Source organism: Phoenix dactylifera, unplaced genomic scaffold, assembly GCF_009389715.1.
Source record: "Phoenix dactylifera cultivar Barhee BC4 unplaced genomic scaffold, palm_55x_up_171113_PBpolish2nd_filt_p 000532F, whole genome shotgun sequence".
Lineage (NCBI taxonomy): Eukaryota > Viridiplantae > Streptophyta > Magnoliopsida > Arecales > Arecaceae > Phoenix > Phoenix dactylifera.
Window position 1 is genome coordinate 111,684 of NW_024067941.1, and position 18,333 is coordinate 130,016.

The window sequence follows — 18,333 nt, forward strand, 5'->3', positions numbered from 1 at the left end:
GAGGACATGATTTAACGCACTTATAGATATGAAACCTCGCAACTCTTTGAATTCAGCTGGCTTGAAGTTGTGCTGCACTACCAATAAACTCTTCTCCAATGAGGCTTTAACGGAGCTGTGCTGCAACTCAATCAATCCATGTATTCTAGTCCAAGATGACTCGAAACTTCCTTGGCTTGATCCAAGCTGCTTTTTGAGCTTTGCATGTGCACTCTCGACCCTAGTAAACAAATGAAAGTTAGATATAACAATTGAGGCAAATTAAAATTAAATGAGTCTTTATTTGTGATACCTATTTGTCGTCACATTTCCGTAGTGCCTGCATGTATCCGTCCACGCCGCAACAAATCTTTCCTTGTATTTGCTCAGCCAAGTATCTGACACATACTGTAGTGCATCTGGATAGGTACCGAACTCTCTCTGCAGTGCACTCCAGCGATCATTATACTCGTCTTCCGTGGAGGACAGCACTAGTACATTCCAACTCATAATAAATTTATCCCATTTCTCCTTCAATTCGAAAATTTTTTTGCACTTGGCCAAAACATTCCTACTAATATGCCATCTACATAATAAATGTCTAGCAGTAGGAAATACTCTATGAATTGCATTCATCAAAGCCAAGTCTCTATCTGTAACAATCAACTCAGGCAAAACATCATCAGCTATGACACTGCGCAATCTCTCTAATGCCCAAGTATAGCTTTCTTCCCGCTCAGAATTTAAGTATACAAAAGCAATTGAAAATGTCATGTCAGTAGATGTCACCCCCACAATCTCTAAGAGCGGAAGACGATACCTATTCGTCTTGTACGTGCAATCCATTATCAACACACGGAGAAATGCACGGAACAAATCAATGCTGCCAGGGTGTGCCCAAAATAAGTCATGCACAACATCCGTATTAGTACAATTTCTATGCCACTCAATATATTTAGCCTCTGATAATTTACCTAATAGATTTTGCATTTCAGACCTCCCGGCTTTCTCTACAACCTTAAACCGTTGACGTACATTGTAGATAGTCTTGATAGTCGTAACATTGAGGGCATCTCTTTCCTTCAATGTGGATAATATGTCCTTTGGACGAACCAAACTCTTCGACATATCCACTAACAATTCCGTCTCCTGCTCAGATAATCTCCCTGCATATGAGTGCCCCTCCAGATTCTCTGCAGCGGGATGATTGTGCACTCCACATACGACCAGTAATATCCAATCATCCGCAGTATCCAATTTCTTTCCTCTTAATGCAAAAGGGCATCCACACTTCTTTGTCCCACAGGCAGTCTTTATTCGCTTTTCTTTTTTGGTTCGGTACGTCCCACCCCTCTCACAACCTAACGTAATTCTGGGTTTCTTAGAAATGGTACCTGCATCGGATGATTTGATTACAACAACAAAACCATTTCGCCTCCCAGCTTCACGACACCAATTACACAAGTCCTCTCTACTCTTGAAGATCTATACATTAAACAATTTATGTAAGTACACAGTTGTAAAAATAGCTCGCTAAACTAATACAAAATTGCACAATACATTATAATACCTCGTAAGTTGTAAATTCGCTTGTGTAATCCAGTACAAATTCTGATCCAATTATACTCGATTCGGTTGTAGCATAGCCCTACATATAAAATAATTTATCACCAAGAATTAATGAATCAGAGGATCTGTTCGGCACAAAATTCAGCACGGCACGCGATTTGGCACCAGAAGCCTTCTGTTCGGCTGAACAGTGTCGAACAGAAGGCTTCTGTTCGGCTGCACAGAGCCGAACAGAAGCCTTCTGTTCGGCTGCACAGTGCCGGACAGAAGCCTTCTGTTCGGCACTGTGCAGCCGAACAGAAGGCTTCTGTTCGGTTGAGGGTTGCCGAACAGAAGGCTTCTGTTCGGCACTGTTCAGCCGAACAGAAGCCTTTTGTTCGGCGATCCAGTGCCGAACGGAGCACGAACCGTGAAAAAAAAAAATTTCGAAACAAGGTGGAACACGTACCTTTGCGGCCGATTCTTCGTCCCAAATCACTAGTTGCTTGTCCATGCTTCGAATGGGGCTTAAATCTCCTTCAAAGATCGCCTAAACGATGTAAATGGATCGAGAGGTTTAAGGGGGGGTTTGAGGGGTGTTTTTTTTTTTTCTTTTCAAAACGAAACGGAGGAGGAGGAAGGGGGGGTGTACTAAGAAAATTTCAAGGGCAATATGGTAATTACACTAAAGGTTAGTTTGGGTATTTTTTTTTTTGGTTTTTGGGGGAACCACCCATTCTATATACACCCCCCCTATTGCTCAGGACACCCCCCAAAAATTAAAAAAAAATTAAATACTCTCTACACCCCCCCATTTGCTAAGGACACCCCTAAAAAATTAAAAATTCCTAAATTACCCCCCACCCTCCCCACCCCCTCACCTAAATTGCTCTCTACACCCCCCAAACCCCCCCCACCCCGCTCTTCCCCTCCAAAACACCTCGCCAACGCCCAAAACCCCCCCGTTCCCCCTTCTCCCTCTCGTCGCCGGCATTCTCCCGATCTCCGACCACCTCGCCGGCTTCTCCCGGAATCACCTCGCCGGCTTCTTCCGAAATTTTTTTTTTCACGGTTCGTGCTCCGTTCGGCACTGGATCGCCGAACAAAAGGCTTCTGTTCGGCTGAACAGTGCCGGACAGAAGCCTTCTGTTCGGCACTGTGCAGCCGAACAAATCTGTTCGGTTGAGGGTTGCCGAACAGAAGGCTTCTGTTCGGCTGCACAGTGCCGAACAGAAGGCTTCTGTCCGGCACTGTTCAGCCGAACAGAAGCCTTTTGTTCGGCGATCCAGTGCCGAACGGAGCACGAACCGTGAAAAAAAAAAATTTCGGAAGAAGCCGGCGAGGTGGTTCCGAGAGAAGCCGGCGAGGTGGTCGGAGATCGGGAGAATGCCGGCGACGAGAGGGAGAAGGGGGAACGGGGGAGGAGGGGTTTAAGGGGGGTTTGATGGGTGTTTTTTTTTTTCTTTTCAAAACGAAACGGAGGAGGAGGAAGGGGGGGTGTATGAGAAAATTTCAAGGGCAATATGGTAATTACACTAAAGGTTAGTTTGGGTATTTTTTCTTTGGTTTTTTGGGGGGGGGGGGGGGTGTCCTGAGCAATAGGGGGGGGTGTATATAGAACTACCCAAGGAATGGTGATGGCAACACAAAAAGTTGACCCGGGGAAACCTACTTTAGCCTCATTATTTCACCGAACCCCGGCTTCGCCCCTCTTGGGTGTATTTCCGGTTCCGCATAAAAATTTTCGCGTATGAAAACTATGTTCCAGGTCGAAACGTTTTTATCCACATCTTATCCTTCGTTTCTCCCGGCGGCGAATCCAGCATTCAACGCTATCTAATCCCCAACTCTCTCCCCCCACTCCACCCCCATGGCTTCCATTCCAGCTCCTCGCCTCCCACCGACCTCTGCCCACGCCGCCGATCCAAACCCTCACAAATTCCCCTCCAAGCCCTCGAGATTCCTCCGCACTCCTCCTGCCGTCGCGCTTTCCCCATTCAAGAAAGCCTCCACCTCAGCCTCTAGGGCTTTCGATTTGGGCCCCTGCCGCTGCCTGAACCCGCAGTCCGACTTCCCCTCGCCGGATGGTGATTCTAGACGGCGGAGATGGGATTCTCTGCTCCACGACTTCGTGAGGAGCGCCGTGAAGAGGTGGGACGATTATGTGAGCTCGTACTGGAATTCTTCGCCCAAGAATGGCCCTCGGACCAATGTGCCGGCGGGGAAGGGGGAAGAGAAAGAGGTGGAGGGGAAGGATGAGGGGAAGAAGGGGGAGGAAGAAGGGGATTGGGATTGGGAGAGGTGGAAGCGGCACTTTGCCGAGATTGAAGAGCAGCAGAGTCTGGTCTCTGTGCTAAAGGTTCCTCTTTCTTGATTTCTCTTCTCAATTTCTTGGTTTCTTTAGCTTGCTAGCATAATTTGTACTGCTTCTTGAATTTATGGTATCTTCTTGATTTAGTTGCGTCGGCGTTCTTCCCTAATAACTAAAATTTCCATTCACATGGCTGCCATATTTCCAGCTGCCATGCTGCTAGGAAAATCCCTAACATGCTCCACTTTCCTTGTCACCATTGGACAATTGTAGGAAATCCTCAAATGTAGGAGGGCACCGTACTTTGAGCTCCTTTGGTCTCTTTAAGTCAGCATAAATGAGGGGTGATGTTACAAACATATCATTCTTACTTGATTCATGATCTTGGTTGTTATGATAATACCAGTCTTTATAATTTTGCCACCTTTGTTCGATTATTCTTAGCACCCTAAGCAGAAAATAGATTGTTCTTAATTATACTTTTTGTTAGTAACTTATATTAACTAAGTATCATTATCTTCATGATGTGACAATGTCATGTCCTACCATCCATATTGGAGGTGTAAAAATAAGGGTTACTCTATGAAATAAGGAGATGTACAACCTGATATATATGCTAACCCAGGAAAACTTAGAATATTAATACAGTTGGGACTTGATGATATCAACTTTTTACATATATGGCAGAAATTTATCTTTTTCAGCTGATTAAAGTTTCTACAGTCATTGCTTCGCATATTAGTTATCACATGAGCATTTCTAATTCATCCATTTAAAAGAAAACCATCATTCACACTCAAAGTTTCATTACATCTATAAAATATGTTAAATATTCAAGATGCAGTTAGAAATAAGCTAAAAATCAGCTATAAAATTTTTGGCATGTGTCTAGTTTGCAATAGGTATCTATCAAACTCATATCCAATACTGAAAGCTTTTTCAAATGATGAGAAATGTAGTAAACATATCCAACATGCATTGTGCTGTATTTCCATTTGACACAAATTAGCAAGGTTCAGAAGCTTGGTTTTGATTTCAGCTAGAACACGAGTTTCAGTTTCTGCAGCTTCAGTTGGCTCGACTTTTGGTGGTCCTTTGAATATTGCTTCGGTTGTTTTATAAGGAGATAATAAAACAAACTCTTTGTAATGTAGTTTAATCTAGGTAAAATGCTTCCGTACATTTAAATATATGAAGAAAATGCAAAAGTTTGGCATGATTAACTCACATATACATCGACTTGGTTCCAGATGAACCCCTTAAACTGGTTCTTGATTCACTCTGCAATTTTCGATAAATCTTTAAATAATTCATATTAGTCATTGCCTTGGTCTCCATGATTTTAGGAAAATATTATGCTGCTCCAAATATCTTGGAGCCTGGCTATTTAAGATCCCAATTCGCAACAGAAGTAAGAGAGAACTTAAAAACTAACTTCCTTTGTTTATTCCAATTTATTCTCTAAGATTCTCTTATATCCACTTGACTTTTGGCATTGTTACAACATCTCGGAAGCTGATTAAGCACACCCATCTCTTTGCCCTGATAGTGTTCCCACCAAAAGATCTGCCGAGCAATCTGCTTTACCGCACTCAGTATTCTCTTTTTGCCAACTTGTTGGAGCTTTGTGCCTTCATTGATTCTGATTGGGTTATGGTACTCTTAACTGGCACTCTACTAGTAGCCAGTTATATTGTTCAACCACTATCGTACCAAGATTGAGTTATATGTGATTGTTCATACCACCTTAGAGACTACCTAGTTTCTTTACATAATCTTCAACATTGAATTACATGTCTAGTGCTTTCTGCGATGGCTAGATTTGTAGAAGATAGCAAATACCTTGTTTTTTTAAGTGTTCACTAAGCACACCTGTAATTGGTTGCCATGTAGATGTGCTTCCTTTGTTTTTGTACTCCATTTCCTGTTTAGTCAGAGTTTAGAAGCTTTCAGACTGCTTCATGCTGAATTATACATGACAAACTTCAGTAACTTCAGAGTATTTTTTTCTAATTTTCGTTAATTTTTAACTATTTATTTTTTGCCCGTGTCAGGAAGATATTAGAAACATTTACATATTTAGTGGTGCGATTGGTAAGTTTATTTATTACACTATTGGCTGTGAGTTGTTGAATTTAGTTGATTTTGGCTGGCAACTCTATGGCAGTACTTGCTCTTGGAAAGAACTAGTGACAACAACACTCATCAAGCTTGAAATTTTGTAAGATGAGGGTTTGTCACCTTCTATTGCCCTGTTATCTCTGTTGATATGTGAAGGGAATTGAGAGAATTTTTGTATTTTACTAACATGACTGTGAACCACACTTTCGGCACTGCATTATGTGTTATTCGAAGAATTACAAACTATTGGAAGATGATGGTGAGAAGCTAGTTTTTAGCCACTGTTTGGTTGGATAGCTGCGGACCCCCTGTTCTGATTTTGGTTTATGCAAAATTACAATTACAGTGATGTCTACGTAATATGTTGTTTACATGCCTTGAAGAATATAACGCTAGTTTACATGCTTCCCTCAAATGCTTACAATGCTTATGCGGTGTAACTACGCTACTATAACCATGTAGCCTGTTCGTTAGTTTCAAATTGTTGTGGTTCCGAACATAGTTTAGCCGAATTTCTTCTTCTGATATTGATTGTAGTTTGTATGCTCTTGGAAAGATTGTTAATGCTTGAAGTGTTATCCAACAAGTAATTTCAGGTTGGCTTTGATGTGATAATATGATGGCTTTATTTCAGTCACAATTATCCGATGCTATTATCCGAGAGAATTATAAAGAAGCTGCAAAGCTGAAGCTGGCAATTGCAGCTGCCACAGAAAAAGATACTGTGGGAGCAGCAATATCAGATATGAATGTAAGGAACTTGTAATTTGTCTAGCATGCTCATGATCTTTAAGCATACAATTTGAATGAAATGTTTTGCTGCTGCAGAGGGCCATAGAGGAAGAGCGTTATGCTGATGCAGCTTACATTCGAGACCATGCTGGTGCAGGATTGGTTAGTCAACTAAAAAATATGTTTTGTTGAAAATTCATAAACGTCATTGTTCTTATGGCACATGCATATGTTTTAATATGTTATTGTTAACATTGTGGATCTTGGCAGTAATCATTATTACAATATGACAAAAACGTTTCATTGTCACATATGGTTGTGTATGTTGAATCCTTGATAAACTTTTTGAGGTATACTGTTGTGATGGCCTGAAGGAATTTATTTACCAGACACTATCTTGCACAAAGAAAATTTATTCTTTTTTATGTTTTTTTGGAACTTATTCAATATAATTTCACTGCATATAGATGAATAAAAAGCTTTTTGTTTAGTTTTAAGCAAGTAATAGCAATTTGAAACTGCATATTGTTATTTTTGTAACCATGCTATTGGCCGTTCATTGATCTATGTGTTTTATGCATGTAATTCAGATTTTTAGCTTTCTCAAGTTATTCACAATACAACAATCATAGATTTAATGTGAAACAAGTCTATGCTATGATTAACATAGTGTACCAAAAGAGGTATAGTGTCTTCATAAAGGTTAGACTTTTGAAAGGATAAAAAAGGTATCTAAAATCTAAACTTGGAGGGACATTTAGATATGGATTCCAGTGCTTGAGGTTGTTTCTAAGTGTCTAACATCAAGGTTGGCTAATAGACTAGGTGTGGCTGTATGATGGTGGGCAAAGCATAGGTGTAAGTGTGACATTGTGTATGCGTGTATGCACCTGCATGTATTTGCATGTGTTGTATAGAGTTTATGCCTCCTTTGTATAGAAGAAAGTTGCTTGATATGAGAGCATCAATTTTTCCATCTATGGATCACATGAGGTGCCAAACATGCTCCAGGAGGTTGCTTTAGTAATTACTCTTTCCTTATTGACACTTCTATTCTCATGACTGCAGCAACCTTTCTCAATTGATGAACAGCTCAACATCTCACTTTAGTAATTACTCTTTCTTTGTCAACCTTTCTCAGGATCTTGCTTTTGGTATTGTACTTTGCTTCCAGCTTCTTTTATTATTCACCTTTCACAGCTGTTGTGTTTAGTTGAAATTGACCGCTTTTGATTAAGACTGTACCATATATTTTTTTCTTAAATGCTGAACTATTAAATTAATTTTCCTACAGGATAGTCATAAAACAATATGTGTTGCTTTCTTCTTCGAGAAAATTCTTTTTTGTTTAATCAAGTTGAGAGACAGGAAAAAAAACTTGCACGAACACTAAAAAGGTTGTGATTCTGGATACCAGTTCTTGGTGGTTGTGGTCGATTAGTTTTGTTTCTTCTGTATCGCTGTTATTAAGTGTTGGTGTTGGTGCATTAACAAATCCTGTACTTATGTGTGAAATATATTTATGGGGCATTAATGAGATTTGAGTCCTCAAGTGTAAACGATGCTAGCATGAGATGGCTAACATTCATATAAGACACTTTAAGATCTGTTGGGATATTTTTGGAAATTCAGTTGATTGCTTAAGATAATTGTTATTAATTGAGGGTCCACTTATTCCTTGCATCAGCCACAATTATGGGTAAGTTTTGCCAACTCATCTTGTCGCCTGTGCATGAGGACTATAAAATGGTAGTTACCTTTCTTAAATATTTGAGTATGGACTCTGCACTAGCACTTGAATGTATTATTACACATTGAGTTAGATAAGATCTGATCAGATTAGTTAATTGCACATGTAATGGCCTTGTGTTGCAATCACCTGCTCAACCTGCCTGCAGTATTCCTTGATTTAGTAGATTGAAGCTGTTTATTTTAGACCATTGTAGTCATTCGGATGGGATACCAAGCATCAAACATAGGCTTGGACCTGTGAAGCCTCCACTGCAGTTCCATATAACAAGGCAGTTAGATAGACCTTAATGGGCCCTGAGAGTTGAGACTGTTACGAGGCCCAGCACCTACTTGTATTAAAGCTGCATACAGGCCAGTCTGAAGTATTAGTATATTCAACCCTACTGACAATCCTATATAGGGGTAAACAATCTCATCCTCTCTTTCCTTGGGGACCTAGAGACAAAATGTGGGAGGCTCTTGGATTGGTGAAGTTTGGTCTGAGTAGGGACAGATAGCAAGTACAAGAACTGTCAGTTTGGCCTCGTGGAATGGCAAGCAGTTTTGAGATTATCTTCTCTTTTTTTTTTCTTTCTTTTTTTTTTGAATCAATGCGCAAGGTATAAACCCTAAATACTATGTATGCTATTGTCTGTTTCAGATTTTATTTTATTTTTTGCTTGTAACTGATATCGGGGCGCATATTAGTTTATTCTTAAAGGTAGTTATGATATGTGGGAAGTTAGGTGACTGCCTTGTGCTTAAGTGGAAAGTGGATGCACAGGTCGGTTCTATTAAATGATATTTAAAAATTATATAAATTATTTAGATATGCAAATATAAATAGAGCGTTTGAATTATTCAAGAAAGGTAAAGCGGGGAAATTATTGTCATACATTTAGAGCCTATTATAGTATAAATGTAGCATGACATGTCAACTTGTATGGTGGCAATTTTTTCATGACAAGCTATCAGGCCAAGTAATTGTGGCTAGTTATTCAAGTATATGCAACAAGCAAGTCATATGTTCAGGTCTCATAGCAGGAAGACCTCTATTGATAGTCAACACCCAGCTCGATGGAGCCAAAGCTGCCTAGGTGGGTTACTTAGCTACCTGCTAAGCAATTATGCTGCATATAGGGCCTCCTAAGTTGACAGGGGCCATAAGTAGGATGGCCAGTGGGCTACCTAAGCATAGGTATCTTCCTTATAAAGCATGGGTTTCAAATCCTTTAGGAACTGCATCTAGTACTGCAGAATTTCTGACATCTTGGAACCACTTAACATTGCATAGCAAGATCTAAGAATAGCTAGAGCATAATATCCATGAGACTTGGTAGGATGTTTGTGACTAGTCTGTTTCTAGAAAATACATTTGTGAGCATTATCTTATGGGATTGAAAAGTTCTGTTATGAGAATAAGAGATCCTTGTTATTTTAGGTGTTGTAGGACAGTCGGAGGGACTTTATTTATGTTTCTTCTCTACCAAGCATCCTTGCTTTCTTTGGATCTTAAGCAGAGTTTCCTTGCGCAAATGTAGGGAGTAGAGTTTATTGCTTTTCCCGAGTGCCTTTTTTCTTGCAATGACACCCATAAAAGAGAATGCATATTTGCCTCTAGTGGCTTTGGGTTTGTATCATTTCATCATGTTCATTGCTTTTTATTTCTGCCAATTTCCTGTCTTGATTTTTGTTAGACTTGCACTTTCCAGGTATGCAACTATTCATTTATTCTTAGGGTCTTAGATTGTCTATCTTGAACTCATAATAGAGAATCCAACTTAAGAACTAATCTCAAGGACGTTTGAGAACTATGTGGATGAGAACATAAATAGTCAATGTAATAAGATCTGCACATTGTTTTCTAAAGAACTATAACTTGCTATTGCTGATATTTTTAGAAGTTAGAAAGCTACTTTCCATCTCATTTCCATCCTATCTTCTTCAAAGGGTCAAAAGTTATGCAATACTGAAAGTGATAAACTCAAAGGGCTGTGGACAACATGACAGACCTTAGCATCATGTAAATGATTTGAACCTGAAAGAGTGAAGTTATTACAGGATCCAAGTCCTGACAAGATGACAGATGACTTGTGCGCGTAACAAATAGTTCATCCAGTCAATCCAGATATCTTTCTTCAAGTCCCGACAAAGTTTTGTGTTGTACTAGTCCATAATGCCTGGTCTCAGGCCATAGCATAGCTGGGTGTGAGAAGTATCTCCCAACCTTGTATTCATACGAGACTTGTACCATAGTGTACTCCTATTTCGGGCGTAACATATCGTATTGGTGAGGTACCGATGTGGTACCTAGTACTGGTAAAGTGAGCCTTAGTTAATGGAGAGGTGAAATATAGATTTTTTTTTAGTTTCAGGCATATTGAAATAGTGATTGACATGATCATAAATATATGCTCAAAGGTGGCTAGGTACTTTCTAGGAACTAGTTGTGCTATTTTTTTCTTTTTCTTTGTATTGTTTATTCTTTTTTGTGCTGGGGGGAGCAGTGGATACCTTGATGATTGTGGGCATACACTTGCTATCTTTTTTGTTTCTTTTGTGGTGTTTTTGGCTATTCTTATATTTTTGTGGCATTTAGGCATTTCAAGCTTAAGCTCCCCCCCCCCCCCCCCCCCCCCCCCGCGCCGACCATTGCTCCCCATAAACATATATGTCCCCAACTTATCTTGCTGTTTTAAAATGCTAGGTTTGAGTTTACTTGGGTTGGGTATTGGTCTTCCTCCATTCTATATCATGTTGTTTTCTATTCTCATTTGAAAGATAATCTCCTACCCATGGTATGCCATCTCGGTACTGGGCCTGTACCAATGCCACTTTGTTACTATGTCGGTATGCCCGGTATGAGGGCCAGTTTGGTGTACTGAGTATCAATATGCTTCCATACTGCATACCGATACTGAATTGGTACGGGTACGGTACATTCTGTACTGTCTAATTCGGTATGATATGGCGTACCTTGCTCCTACCTAACCTTAATAGGCTATCTTGTGATATCCAAAGATAAGTATGGATCCATTTTTGATTGTTGACCCTCTGTTAGTGGGAATTTCAATCTTATCATACCGTGATGACTTGCAGCAATTACTTTAAATCATTTTTGCACTCTTAATCTTTGCACATGTACCTATAAGAGTGATTCTATAAACGATTGTTGGTTCTCAAAAGTGACAAATAGGTGGTTTCCAGCAGAATCCTGCTTCTCATATGTATTGATTCATCGCTTTTGAATTAATATTCCTCAATAATTCACGTTGTATAACTTTTGATGGCAGCTTCCTCAGTTCGCTTTTTTCAACAAATTTTTCATGACAAACCCTTTGCAGAAATAAAATTGATTCATGTTGAATATTAGTATTTTTGACTTTGCAGTAGGAATAAGTCTGTGTTGAGATAAATAGCCAAGTTTGTAAATTAGCACTTTTGAATTGGACCCTCCTTATGAGAAACTACTTCTGCACTTTCCAGATATCTACTCATGATAAATAACCAAATTTTCCTTTTCTCCATTTGTATGAGTCATTCCTAGACATATTTTTGGAGGACAACTTTTTGTTTTTACTGATACATATATGAATTCTCAATTCCTGATATCTTTAGGAGATCTGAGTCTTTTGAAAAATCTAGTAGGCCAGCATATCAAATTTTGGTGCTTATGGCAAGTATGTCTGAGAATCTAGTCTTCTGTTATTATAAGCTGTCAGCATGTTACTATAGAGTAATTCACAATAGGATACTGAATGTACCTATAAGGCTGCATTATGTTCCTTTGTTTCAGTAGTTTCAGGTATGTGCTGATCTTGTTCCAACTTTTTGTTGATCTCCCAAGATGCAACCATTGAATGTCAGACATGAGTACTCTCTTTCTTTTTAATTCTGTGTCTCTGAGGGAAACTGATGTTTGCTTTCTTGGAAACCCATGCAGTTGGGATGGTGGGCTGGTTTTTCGGAAGATGGTGCTGATCCTTATGGTCGAATTATCCGTATAAGTGCAGAACATGGAAGATATGTGGCAAGAAGTTATAGTTCCAGGTAGACCATTCAGAGTTACCCCCAAAAATCATCAGGATAATGCAACAGGTTTACTGAATCCTTTGTTGTGGATGTACTACCATATATTTAATCAACCTTTTTTGTTGCTTTTTGGGTTTCCTGCTTAACAGATATGGTGTAATATTATTTTTCAACATATATTTTTATAAATTGCAATATTGTGGTGGATTACAATACACTATTTTTTATTTTTCAACATATATTTATGTAAACTTATTATTATTGTTGGAGTGAATTATTAAAAATAATGTGGAAATAATTTAGGGGGCATTTGGAACATGTATGCATTATTAGTGTACACATGCTAATATTTTGTTGCATGATTTGGATAAGTGTTCAGTAGCATTCGGGAGCACCCAAGCGTAAGCTTGAAATTACGATCAACTTTAAATTATTGCTCTAGAAAGGCTTCTATTTACTTAATATTAGAAAAATATTAAGTGAATAGATGGTTTATGTCTTGAGAGTCAGTACTGTATGTCCTGATATTGTACCGGTCTAGAAAGCTTAATAGCTATCAGAATAGTTTTTGCTGCAAGTGAAACTCTGAAGACGTAGAAGTTTGTCTAGAATTCAGTGGAAGATGTGGGAAATTTAATGCAAAAAAACAAAGATAATAGTGTAATGAGAATAGACGCTTTTGAACGCGGGTTGGGGGTGGGGGGGGGGGGTGTCTTCTTCAAATATCGAAACTCATCACTTTATATAGATCTTTATACATTGAGATAAAAATATTAGGAAGCATTGTTTTATACTCGAAAAAGGACTCTTAACTTATAGAATTATGACTGTAAGGTTCTTATAATTTGATAAAGAAAAGATTCATAAAGTTGTTCAGTAACAAACCTAAACAAATAGACAGCATATTTGGTACAAATTAAGATCCATAGATGTTATGATCTAATCTTTATCTAAGACATACAAGTTGGATGCTTATAAGATGCAACCGAAACTCCTAAAAAGAAAAGCTTTGGGTGTTGGTCACTGTTCATGTACTGTAGTGTGAACAATGCCAAACAATAAGTTCCCTTTTAAATAAAACAAACACTTCTTATAACGCTGTCAATTGACTAAGCACCAAAAAGACTCAGTATTGGAGTCTCATTGACATCTCAACCTCCAAAGGATATCCAATCATCGCAATATGGCATTGATTTGGACCAAAAGAATCCTCTTGTACCATCCCTTCCATAATTGGTCCTACATCATCTTAATGGGCATTAGGAGATTTACTTTGCAATTTTTCTAAGGAAACATTTTGGTGTTAAACTATATTAAGGATATGTCATAACAAGTGATTTGATGATCTTTTTTGTGAATGAAGAAAATGTTAAGTAACAAATTTTAGAGTTTTATTTATGTTATTTTGTCTGAAGAGAAAGCCTTAGCCAGGTTTGGCTCTCTCTCTCTCCCTCCCTCGCTCGCCCCCATCCCGCCCCCTCTCTCATTCTTGCTCTCTTTCTCACCCCTCCCCCATCCCGCTCCTCTTCTCTATTTTATTCTAGTTAAAATTTCTGCATCTTGCATCAAATTTTTGCACATAAACTTCCATGTCTTTTGAGTTTCGCTTGCGTCAATTTTTTTGGTTGCCCTTAAAAATCTTTCTATTAGGATTTTTACCATCTCTTGTAATCTTTTAATAATAAGTGCAGGTTTTGATCATGTTCTATCAGCCAACAATCCTTAACATTTTGTTCTGAAACTTGGACAAGAAGTTATCTGTGCTTGTAGACCTTCCACACGCTTTATTATATATACCCTGCATCATTTTGGTAATAGAGGTGTATTACATAAACAAGGTAGTCTATGTAAAGATGTTTGCTTGCAGCATCATGCTAAAACATGCATCCAAACTGGTTATCTCTATTATATTTAGTAGATTTAGCAATATTACAAAAGAAAAAAAAAACTATAACACCAAGATATAGAGGAAAGAGAAGTCTAAGATCTAGAAGCTGCAGAAACACAAAGGTACACTAAAGTGATTAGTTAGATGTTTGAGATCCATTATACATATTAGTAGAGAGTTAAGAAACACATTTAATTGAATTAGAGCTGGTTGGATGAACTGGAGCAATGCTTTTGCGGTATCATATGATCAATGCATTTGATGACTTAAAGGGAAATAGTTGTTAGCTCAGTTAATTGGTACCTTTCTCTCCAAACGAGAGGTCTCAGGTTCAAACCTGAGTTCTGGTGAATAACCATTGTATTCTAAAAATAATAATATGGCCTTTATTGTTCTATGGATCAGAATGTTGGTTAATAAAGAGGGTCCAAGAAAACATGTCGTGTGTAGCATATATGAAAATGTTAAGATGGATGTGTAAGAAGATTGGGAAAGCTTGAGCAAGATGAGTATAAAAGTAAAGTTGTAGGCAAGGTTCGTCGTCTTAATAACAGACTCTGTACTGGTATTATCCTATTACAATGTTGGTGCGTGGTATGGTACGAGATGGCGAAGCGTACCGTGTGTTAGTAACGGTATGCCCGATACAGTACAATACCAACTGGTATGACAAACCTTAGTTGTAGGAGCTCTATAAGTTAAGGGATTAATGATGGAGAATCGATTAAGATGGCATGGTAACGTGTAACGAAAATTTGAGAGAGCGCTAGTAAGGATGGGTATTTTAGTTTGTGTTCAAGGTGGGGAAGACCAAATTTAATATGAATGAAGGTTAGGAGAAAAGATAAGGAAAATCTTGAAATAACATTAGAAGTGGTATTGAATAAGAATGATTGGCATGGTTTCAAAAATTGCTTGAATGGGATAGTACAACCAATATTTTGTACTATTCTGGTGCCATCGGCATTAGTATGCATGGTACGCCATACCGTATCGAACCGGATGGTACGGATCATACAATACTGTACTGGTTTGGTACCTGTATATGGTACAGGGAGTGTATCGACACTCGGTACGCCGAACCGGCCCGGTATCGTATGATACCGACATAATGATAGTGTGGCACCGATACGGGGCCCAATACCGCGATGGCATACCTTGTTAGTATGAGTAATGGGATGCCAAAACCATGTGCACCTGTGTACCGGCCATGCTGGCGGTACTGGTGCATAACAGTGATACCATACTGGTGCATATTGATCGTTTTTAATTTTTTTTGAATTTGTTAGTTTTAGTACATGTACTATATTAGTACCATATCTTTTGAACGGGAAAAAAGTATGGGATTTGATACCGGTATTTAAAACCATAATGCTTGGTGAATTAAGATCTGTATGGCTGATCTTGAATAATTGGCATGACGCTGGTTGATTATGGTTATGGCTTTCCAAATAGATGTGATGTGTGACCATTGTATGATATAGAATTTGCATTTGTAGGTTGATTGACCAAGGAACTCTGGAGTCATGTGAATTAGTTGGAGAACTTGAACATGAAGTAGCTAACACTGCATAAGAGGGTGCAGTTCATATTGTTGATCTCAAGAGTGCTAATAATTTTGTTGGCTAGGTTCAGCCCCTTCTATCCTTCTTTCTTAGTTTCATCCTCCATTATATTGTCTGTTCCACCTTCTCATCTCATATCAATTCTTTCTTCGATTTTTATGTTTTACTTTATCCATATCATTTTTTCTGTGAAAAAATATCTTCATGCATTGTTGCTGAATTTTATTTATAGGTCAACTAAAGTCCCTCTTGTCTAGCGCAAAAACCCTTCAGAGTATTGTTGATCTCAAGAGTGCTAATAATTTTGTTGGCTAGGTTCAGCCCCTTCTATCCTTCTTTCTTAGTTTCATCCTCCATTATATTGTCTGTTCCACCTTCTCATCTCATATCAATTCTTTCTTCGATTTTTATGTTTTACTTTATCCATATCATTTTTTCTGTGAAAAAATATCTTCATGCATTGTTGCTGAATTTTATTTATAGGTCAACTAAAGTCCCTCTTGTCTAGCGCAAAAACCCTTCAGAGTATTGTTCCTCTTATCCTCCTGATGATGAAAACCCTAGCATAGGTTAATTTGAATTTTTATTTGATTGTAACAGCCAAACTTTCCTTTTTCTGCTTTGTTTCTGAAAACTGGACAGCTTTGAAATTTCTGGTCTTAAATATAGATTAAAGTCATCCATAGGACCTTCAATGCCTTGTCGACTACCTCAATTTGTCCTACATTAAGATGGCTGGTGGAACTGTGTAGATGCCAAGAGGAACGGGGTGTCTATCTGTCCATCCATCCCTCTTTTCCTTCTTGTTTGGTGACTGGACAATGAGCCATAATTAAGTCCTTGCTGATGTGACACTTTAAGTTGCCATGTTTTGAAATAGTCTAAAGGCCTCAAACTAAGGTTAAATGACTTAATCTTAACTGCATAGCTGAAAGCAGCTGCTAAAAACTGAAATAATAGCTCAATAAAGCTAAAAATAAGACTGGATTGAGCAATTTGAAGTTTTAAAATTCAGGTTTCGTCAGCTATCAAAATAGATCTTCGTCATTATCAATGTGCCCTATGCTTGTGGAAAAGGAATCTTTTGATGCAGTACATAAGTTTTTCTTACTTGTTTTCTTTGATGTTATTCATTTTGGAAATTGTCAAATTACAGGTCTCTAAATGAAGAATTAATTATTCAGTGGAGGGATATGGAAATTATAGAAAAAGGATGTGGTAGGAGTATTTACTTTTATATTTGTATTTGTTGAATTCCTTTAGAATGTGCGAGGAATTTCATATAGGGGAAGATTGTGAAGATCGTGTGCCTCATTACAAGTCCTTTAATAGAGTTCTAGTTATTAGTCTAGTTAGGAGCCCTAGCTGTAGGAAACCAGGACTGGAAGAAGGATAGTAAGTTGATATTGAGAGAGATTTGTTTCATATTGCTTATCATTTAAAATGGTACAAAGAGTCGGAGCAGGAGCATCATTTGGGAACAAGTTGTAGCTATGTATCCCTACCTATAGGATTCTGTGTTAAAATAATTGAAGTTAATGAGGTTAGGCCATCATTGAATGCTTGCATCACCATATTGCCATCTGTTGCCCTCCAAATCCGTTCCATATCTACATGTATGATGTCATATAAAGTGTAAGCGTAGCTTTTCCTTACGTTTGATGCTACATATAAGTGGATATGATGACTTCACAAAGGCAACAAGGCTGTAGACCATTAGATGCAACTCAGTTAAAGCATTTATGCAATTTTTAACAAATTGATGTTGTACAATAAATATTATTATATTTCAATATTAAGTTAGGAAGCACGAATACTTCAAATCACATGCCATGTTCATATCATATTCATATTATATATTGATACTCGTAGTATACTTCTTAGATACGTGTGCAATGCTTGTGTTAGGTATCATATTTTCAAAGTGAAAAAAATACTCTGGATAATTCCAAGAGACACTTTTGATACTTCCCAAATACCTCTAAAAATATATGGGGGAGGGTCAATTTTGAGTCTATGATATTAATTTTAAAATATGAAGTATGGATTATGGTCTATGGAATAATGACTAAATGATGAGCTTCTAAAGTTAATGCTTTCCATAAACCATAGACTATGCTATTTTGATAGCCTACTATGCTTTATGGATGTTTTTTTCATACATACATATATGTGTGTGTAGGTAGCTAGGTAGACTTGGCTACACTCGAGTGAATCTCCACTTAAATCTGATCAAGTTTACATTGGATGATCAGTGCCCCACATCAATGATCCAAGCTGTTGGATGTAATCTACTATCTCTAGATTGTTTACATACAAAAAAAATTTGTGATTTGGAGACTCCTAGCTTATGCATCAAGTGATCAAAAGAAAATATATAATTTGATGTTACGTAGACTGTCTAATATTTTGAGTCTTTGACCATT

The 18,333-nt window shown here is 38.1% G+C and overlaps 1 protein-coding gene across 3 annotated transcripts in view; it reads left to right on the plus strand.

The window, feature by feature from the left end:
* The first annotated feature begins 3,312 nt into the window (after nucleotides 1-3,312).
* The window catches only part of LOC103696980 (protein EXECUTER 1, chloroplastic), a 32,550-nt gene continuing 17,529 nt past the window's right edge, over nucleotides 3,313-18,333 (plus strand). The window contains exons 1-4 of one of the 3 annotated variants that reach the window (XM_008778726.4): nucleotides 3,313-3,886; nucleotides 6,594-6,710; nucleotides 6,788-6,853; nucleotides 12,366-12,472. In XM_008778726.4, the coding sequence (XP_008776948.1) occupies nucleotides 3,398-3,886; nucleotides 6,594-6,710; nucleotides 6,788-6,853; nucleotides 12,366-12,472 (779 nt within the window). In that variant the 5' untranslated portion in view covers nucleotides 3,313-3,397. The remainder of the gene's footprint in view (nucleotides 3,887-6,593; nucleotides 6,711-6,787; nucleotides 6,854-12,365; nucleotides 12,473-18,333) is intronic. The other 2 variants (XR_602490.4, XM_008778725.4) reach the window with 2 other exon arrangements.